This window comes from Phoenix dactylifera, unplaced genomic scaffold, assembly GCF_009389715.1.
Source record: "Phoenix dactylifera cultivar Barhee BC4 unplaced genomic scaffold, palm_55x_up_171113_PBpolish2nd_filt_p 001328F, whole genome shotgun sequence".
In the NCBI taxonomy this organism is placed as follows: Eukaryota; Viridiplantae; Streptophyta; class Magnoliopsida; order Arecales; family Arecaceae; genus Phoenix; species Phoenix dactylifera.
In genome coordinates, this window is record NW_024068658.1 from 51,522 (window position 1) to 60,242 (window position 8,721).

Genomic DNA, 8,721 nt, shown 5'->3' on the forward strand with positions numbered 1-8,721 from the left:
GAAAATAATAAAATCAGTGTCCTGGAAAATACTCGAACATTTCAAGCAGAAAAGATATAAAATTCTTTTATTTAAATGCAATCTGCAGATTAGTTATAGCTACACACATAAGCATAAAAAACTTTGTAAATGGGTGAATTCGGTGGATCACACATGAGTTTATATTCCAGTTCCTTAAGATCAAGAAGTGGCATAAAAAAATTACCCTTGGTGAGAATACAATCCATGTCCTTTACCAATCATTCAACATAAGAGTGTAGACATAAGAAAATAGGAATATTAAATAATTAACAGATTGGCTCTTTTGCGGCTAAATTGGATATCTAGGTCCTTCACCACTCATTCCACATAAAAGTGTAAACCAAGGATCGTTAAACCGGTATCGGTAGGCGTACCGGTCGGCCACCGGACTGGTTTGGTACCGATTCGAACCAAACCGAACCGGTACCGAACCGATACCGCTGGTTCGGCCTAGTTCACGCATCCAAAAGCCCAAAAAAAATTGGACACGGTACGAACCGACCGGTTCCTAACCGGTACCGGCCAGTACGGGTCGATTCAAGCCGGTACGAGCCGGTACCATTTTTTAACGATACCGACCGATTCGCACCGATTCCTAGCCGATACTGGCCGGTACCCTTTTTTAACGCCGAACGGGACCAGTTCGGTACGAGCTGAACCGGCCAGTACGGGCCGGTTCAGCATTTCTTGGTATAAACATATAAAAATAGAAATATTAAATAATTAATAAATTGGCTCTTCTATGGCTAAATTGGGTACATAGGTCCTTCACCACTCGTTCAGCATAACAGTGTAAACATATAAACATGGGAATTTAAATAATTAACAGATTGGCTCTTCAGTGACTAAGTGTGTGCGGAAACCTTAAGCATATGTGAAAAAGCAGGCCAGAAACCAGATTGAAGTGTTCATAGACCAACATCATGTACAAGATAACTATAACAACACTGGACAATAATTTCTCAAGATTTTAGTTGTCAGCATGTAGTTAGGATTGTAAAATCCATGGCCTTCAGATCTAGATCAGTTTGAACTGTAAGATCTAGACATGGATTGTGCATCCAAATTTTGGATCATATGATCCTTTAGAACATAAAATCCAAATATGGAACATGTTACTATGTATCAAAGCAAATAGAACATCCATTCTTTAAAATCCAACAATTTTCTTCAACTTTTGTGATAACTAGTAGATCATTAAGGATCCTAATTAGTTGATTGGAAGTGCTAAGACTGACACTAATATTTTGCCTTTCCTCGAATAACTTAACGCAAAGGAGAATTTTGCTGATACATTTGGAGGAGAAGAACATCCTTTCTTGGTATGTTAAAAATTAGAAGTTTGTTTCTAAAGGTGAATTAGTCAAGATGTTGCACAAGGTTCGACTAGCAGGATGGTGAAGTAAACATTGTTTTTTCATCAAAAGGCAAAAAGAAAATATTTTATTTCATACATTAAATCTGATAATGATTACAATTATTATGACAATACATTCCATGTATCTATTTCTTTATTCTGCAGACCCATATCTACATATATCATGGGTCAAATTACAGTACCCCATGGACTTACATAGTGGCATATATCTATGGTGAAAAATAAAACATGGTGTTTATTTCTTGGAGATAACATATGAGCTCACAATTGTTGGAAAGTGAGCTTATTATGTCATATGAAGGTTTCTTACTGATTATTCATTCAAATCACAATTTAATCATGCTTCTTACTTTGTATATCGTTTTACATTCTTTTAATGTTCGAAATAAATCAGAAAAGATCAACACTTTGTAACCTTCTCCATGATCCAAACAAATCTGACCCCCTATATGATTTACAATATTATACTAAGCTTAACCACATTGCTTGTCAAATTAGTGACAAATTTATATTGATTCAGAGTATGACAATAGACTACTATTCCATGTCCTGGATAAAATAATAGAATCACTGAAAGATGCTAAGAGCAAGGTTTAAATCCCGAGAGATAGGGGGTCCCGGTTTCCCTATGAAATGGGATGCCCCGCTATCCAATCCCATCCTGGTGAAGCATCCCAGTGGTACTCTCTATCTCTCTCCTTTTCTTCTTTCCTTTATTTCTTTCTTTGTTTGTTTGTTCCTTTTCTTTATTCTTTCCTTCCTTTCTTTCTTTTTTCTTCATTCTTTCTTTCTAATTCTTTTTTCTTCTTTTTTCTTCTTTTTTTTTTCTTTCCTTCATTTCTTTCTCTTTTCTTACTTCTTCCCATTCTTTCTTTCCATTTTATTTTTTTCTCTTTCCCTTCTTCCTTCTTTCTTCCCTTCTTTCTTTCTTTCCTTTTTCTTCTTCTTTCCCTTCTTCCTTCTTTCCTCTCTTTTCTTTCTTGGTCTTCTCCCTTCCTTTCTTTCTTTCCTTTTTATTCTTCTTTCCTTCCTTTCTTTTATTTCCTTTTCTTCTTCTTTGCTTCCCTTCTTTCTTTCCTCTTTCTTCTTCTTTCCCTACGTGGATGGGTTTTGAAGTCCCCCCTGTGTCGGTGTCGTTACCTCACAAGAACAAGACATAACAGAGGGAATACCCCCCCCCCTCTCTCCTACCAAGACTTAAAAACCTGGCTAAGAGAGTTCATGCATTGCAAACGGTAATCTTATAAAGCATAATTTATCTAATATTTTGCTGAGTTATGCAAAATCTTACATTTTGATCAAATGATTGCTTGCCCAAACCAATAAAGCATACCACAATAAAAGGCATAAAACAATTTCCTAAGACCAATTCTGATACCAAACGAGTAAATACGAAATTTTAAGATGTGTCTTAAGAAAGAGTTCAAATACCAGGTGCTGAATGCATGCGCTAGCATGTTATATTCCACCAAGGCATGCTCATACTTCGAACATTTCACATGCACTAGCATAGCAAGGCCAAGTACTGGCATGAAATTGGTACCATGCAAATGCTGCAGCATGCCAGTAACTGTATTACCTGGACACTTGCATCCAGCACCTAAAACTCATGTCCGATATGTATTGGAATAAGATATGTGTCAAATGCTTGGATACTTGGGAAAAATTTTGAATTTCAGCCTTTATTCTTTTGAGATTGGTCAAGCATGTAAGTTTTAAAAATAACTTTACAAAATGTCAACTTTCAAAAATCATTAAGCTAATTAGAAAGTTTGGATGACAAACATGCAGAAAACCTAGACATATAATATCTTTTAATCAAATATATGTTTAATTAAAATAATCCTTTTCTACATATCCATGTATCTCCTTTTTCTCCTCTTGCCAAGTTAGATACTTATATACATGTGTGAAACTGATTCATGTGTCCATATCCATGCCACAATGGCCAGTAAAGCACGAGCTTAGTGCCTATCATGCATGCCATCTCATGCCAACCAGCAGTTAGATCCCATCAATGCTTAGTGACTAAAGCTACCTAACCAATTGGGTGTTCTACAAGGTTGAGAAGGGAAAAAAATGATTTACTATCTCTCTAAACATCAATGTAATCACCTTTTCCGCAACGATAGGTAATACTTCTATACTGCTTATGAAATAATATATAAAAACTAGTCAGAAGCTGGTTAGCCCAGCCATTACACACCTAATCACAGATCATCAGGGTTTAAACCTCACTAAGGAATAGGCTACCAGACATGAACAAACGGTTAATCTCATATATTTTAAAAGCAAAACAGGCCTCGAAGTTATACACTTAGAACTTCAATTTCGTTTTAATATAACAAGAAGACATGGTCAAGTCTATTGTTGGAGAAAATTGACCAGCAACCTATGACCATAAAAGCAAGCTTGTAGTAGGAACATTATGGTAAGACTTACTCCAATCAATTATCTCCATGCTGTACACTTGACTTTCAAGATCTTGAGATGACATTGACATACTTTAACATTATCCAGTATAAGTTCTTGCAAAAGGCAGCTAAGGAACAGGAACATGCATAAAAAAATTAGCAATAAATAATAGAATAGGAAGTATAGATGTCATGTTAAAGTATTATGTAGTATAACCATCTAGGCCGAAAGGTGGAGAGAAAGGTTTTGTAACAGATATTGTTATAAAATCATGAAATGGTATAGAGGAATGAGAATGATCTCCAATTTCGTCGATATATACGGATATATTGTTGAGTGCATATCAGCATAGGTTGTAGGTTGGTAAGCTATGTTAAGTCATTTTGAATGATTTTACAATAATTTGGCTACCCTCTAACCTGGATACTAATAGGGAACATTAATTGTACAGAGAACAATGTGTTTTACGTCTCATTCTTTAAAAAAAGAAAATAATAAGGTATGATTAGAAAAAATATCTCTGTTTTTCAACCTGGAAAAGTGATGATAAATAGCAAGGACAATAGGACACCATGGGAAATGGAGGGACCCATTAAGCTTTGCAGGAAAGCATTGAATAGTTACATATAACAGACTCAAAAAAGACTTCAATATTATATTTCTATTTTTTCCGATGTGGATTATATTTTTTATTTTCAAAAGGAAGATGAAACTATTCACTCTGTTTCTGCATATCATGTCTAGTGCTGTGGTGTATAGGTTCATTGGTGCCTTTCTCCACATGTTATATGGCACCAATGATGCAATGACAGAAGTCAAAAAATTACAGATCTTTTAGGGCTAATTTTCCCTAATTATAAGTTATGCAAATCGAATATCTTTCCTACAACCACAAGGAATTGTGATTGAAGGTGGATGTCACAAATTTATGCAGATATTGGTTAGGTGAAGCTACAGAAGTGTCATCTTGTTCTCCATAGTTTTGATTTTTGACATTTCTAAGTAATTAGTTGTTCTTTTTTTATTTTCATTGAAGAAACCTATTATCTTTTTGATAGTAAAAATCAAGGATCAAGTTACAACATGATGCAAACATGCCAATTGATAGTAAAAAACACGGTCGTGCCATGCCGTGTTGTGCTGATCACATATCTTGCCAAGTACCAAGATTCATACAAATGAAAATAGGTTCATGTTCATCCATTTCAACCAAAACGAGGACTAGCAGTGACCAATAAGCAAGATACAAGAGCATATATCCTTGTATCCTACTTATACCTTGCCAGCATGGATTGCAATGGCTTGATACTTGAATCCTTAATAAATTTGTATTTTCTCACTCTGTTGTAGCTTTCCTTACTTTTAATTTGATTATATTGTTTGTGAATACAGGAAAAAAGTAACACCTGGTCTACAACTTCTACAAATATTTCTCATATTTAATAAGAAAACCATTATCATTCTTATCAACAATCACATGCTAAGAACTACTAACGAAATCATAACTTCTTAACTATATCTACCAATAATGCTCTCCTGGAAATCCTATAAGCCAGTTTACATTGCATTCTTAACTTATGAAACGATGTTTTCTAACCTAAAATCCTTCCATTCAGGATTAAAAAAAAAATGATTGAAAGAAATCCTCAATCTAGTATGGATATTTTGGCAATTACAAAAGCAATAAAGATGGCAAACAAAAAAAAAGTGAAACAAGACAATGTACAATAATCTTCATATTAAGGTATTACACTATTTCCAATAAACATCCAAGTAGTAGCTACAAGTATAAAAACTGATTACATGAATGTAGGGGAGCCCTATAGGAAAAGGCAAAACAAAAGCACTATTTAGGTAGTACCAACATCAAAGGCATGGCTTATAGATGTAACAAAAATATCTACTTAAAAAACAGCAATGGCCATATAGACACAACTAGAAAATTCCCTTTCCCCTGGCAATATTAATCTCACTGACCATACAATCTTTAACAAGGAGAGGAAATAGTCTTAGTATCATGTTACAGAATGAAACTCCTTCAACAGGGTTCGTACATGATTTTAAGATAAACACATGCACTGTGAAAATTATGTATGTGTACACAGCAACAACATGCAACCCCCACAACCAGGTCCATATGAACGCTATCCTGAAGTAAGATATTAGTCTAGACAATGGTTTTCATACGATGTCCAGATTTCATATAGGTTTGTTATATCATTGCAACTTTGACAGGTTTCTGTAACTCTGGCTATGATTTCATAATTTATGATCATGAAAGTGCTCTAAGAATGCTATAACGTTTTCCTTCTTGCCAAATATAAAACAACAAATTAACTCTCTACAATCTATAAATACAATCATCCTCTTTCATTTTGGTGATAACTTGCCCATTGCATTAGTAAGGCTTCATCATGCCACACAAGTAAAGTGACATGAATATAAAAGTTGTCAGATAAACGAAAGCAGCATTCATGGATTTAATAAACTTACAGGTCTCCGAATATGAAGTGGCACAATTTCTTTTGAACCAGAAAACTTAGCAGGAGTTACTTTACATGCATCTGCAGAATAGATGTCTTTTGCCTGCCAAATCATAGTAAAAAAAGCATAAAGGAACAGCAAAGACATCATAGTTTTTGACCAATCAAAGATTAATCAGTCAGAAGTCAAAAAAGCAACAAAACAGGTATACCAACATATACTTGATATCCACATGCTTCTACTATGAAATAAAGATATCTATTTACAAATTTGTTAAATTTTACAATACAAAAACATTGAATATGCTTTTTTTTTCTTTTTGCTAGCATGCAACTCATAGCGCAGAGATGACTGCTGCCTGAATATTTTATCAGTTCTAACCACATAATAAATTAATCAAACTGACTCATAAAACTAGAGTAAAGTCCAATTCACAAGTCACAGGCAAGAAATCAATTCCAAACTACACTTTGTGATTTTTTATCAGTTCCAAACTACACTTTGATATCTTAACTCTACTCCTTTAGACAACAGTACTATAAACCAAGAACTCGCATACCTTGCCGAACTGGACAAAGCATCTGAAATCAACCGACCAGGCAGTGAAAAGCAGCACCAGAATGTGAGCGACGGCGAGCGCCCCAAGAACTATCAACGCGTCAGTGAAATCAAGGCTAGGCACGGCAACAAAAAGCCAGATGGAATAAAGAATCGCGAAAGGCCACACGTCCAAGCGCCAGGTCCAGTGCCGCCGCTTCAGCAAGTCCACCCCTTGCACCACCTTCCCATCCACATCGAATCTCGCCATCTTCTGTTTCCCTTAATCTATAAAAAGATCACATAAGAAGACTCACAACCGAAACCGTTCGTCCCCAATTTCCTCCTCCACCGAGAACCTTCAAACCAGATTCCATAACATCAAGCGAGATCTATCATGTAACGGATCGAAAAAAAGGGAAAGATAGGGTTTTTGAGACGAAGGAATCGAGGAAGAGGGGAAAGAGAGTACCTGTAGATCGGCCGCCGGATCGCGCGGAAATCTCTTCGATGGGGCGAGGGGATCGGGGGAACGGCGCCGGTCTGAGTCCCGCCGGAGTCTTCGAGTGGATGGCTAAGAGGAAGAGCTCGTCTTCGCGACAGAGAAAAGGGTCTTTTTTATTTTTGTTTCTTTTACCGCTGCTGGAGAAGATGCGAGACGGCGGGTGATGCTTTCTTTTCCTCCGTCTCTCTGGTTTCCCCGGTTTCCCACACCGCTTATATATAGGCTTTATTCTCTGGCAACCACGCCTCTGAGGTGAAATTTTCCAAGTATTCCTCATAAGTTACCCCAGCGGTAAATACGATTTTTTGCATAAATCTTCAAATTGTCTCTGCGTAATTTTGGTCCAAAAAATAATCCTAGTTTTGGGTTGGTAGTGATCAAATTAAGTGATTATTTGATCCCAAACTTTAATGATTAAATTGAAAAATTTTATTATGATATAGTTTTATTTTATTTTCCAACTAGAATGTATGCATATACTTAAAGCATACGAAGTGACATCTAGTTAATTTAGTCGAGCTATGTTCAATAAAAATCTAAAGTGATATTTGTTTCAATCTCTTCTTGTCCTCGAATTCTACTGAAAAGCTTAACTACCATTTACAATTTCGAACAAAGATTGAGTTCTGTCATATTTTAATAAAATCGATCTTGTAAAAAATAGCTGAATCAACAATGTTACAAAATAGAACAGCACCATAAATCAAGATCTTGCCAAGACAACCTGCAGCTTGGTTAATTTTGTGTTCATAGATCTTGGATGTCCAATTGCCTCTCTTTTAACTAGTACTTGGGAAAGAGAAAGTGGAGTTGACAATGAAAGTATGTATGCAACCATCTTCTTCCCATGAGGATGGGGAGTTTTGGAGCTGATGCTTTTCATTGCCTTTCTGTTCTATTTAAAAAAGAAATTATTGGTAGCAGTGAAGTATGCTTCCTCTATATTATATAGTATTTCAGTAGAAGTCCTTAGTTCTACTCCTCCAAATGCCTAGTCCAAAAGACTATCAATGGTCTCTTAGGATTAACAAAATTTTAAAGAGGTTTCCCTTTTTAGCTTTCCTTATGTTTTTAATTGTTCAGTTGTTTCTTCTAGGGCAAAATTTTATCTCCAACTTCATCAACAGTTGCTTGTTGTTGAAGTTTGCAGACGTTTTCTTTTATATTTTTCTCCTTTTTATATTTTCTATAAGTGCAAGATACAATTGAAAGGTATTGTGATTAATTTGACCATAAAACTAGGAGAGGGTTTTTGGTAAAGATCCCATAGATTTTCTGTTGAAGGCAGTATTAGATTTTTGCTAAATTTTCATATCTTTTACTTGAATATTTTAGCATATATGTTTTCTTTTTTATTTTAGATCGAGTTTCATATTTTTAG

At 35.4% G+C, this 8,721-nt stretch overlaps 1 protein-coding gene across 2 annotated transcripts in view; it reads right to left on the minus strand.

Moving 5' to 3' along the window:
• The window catches only part of LOC103724002 (probable manganese-transporting ATPase PDR2), a 28,293-nt gene extending 20,805 nt beyond the window's left edge, over positions 1-7,488 (minus strand). Inside the window, exons 1-3 of one of the 2 annotated variants that reach the window (XM_039122028.1) lie at positions 7,308-7,488; positions 6,858-7,123; positions 6,308-6,400 (exon numbers count right to left, since the gene is read on the minus strand). In XM_039122028.1, coding sequence (XP_038977956.1) covers positions 6,308-6,400; positions 6,858-7,106 — 342 coding nt within the window. In that variant the 5' untranslated portion in view covers positions 7,107-7,123; positions 7,308-7,488. Of the gene's footprint in view, positions 1-6,307; positions 6,401-6,857; positions 7,195-7,307 lie in introns of both variants that reach the window. The other variant, XM_039122027.1, reaches the window with a different exon arrangement.
• Positions 7,489-8,721: the final 1,233 nt, after the last annotated feature.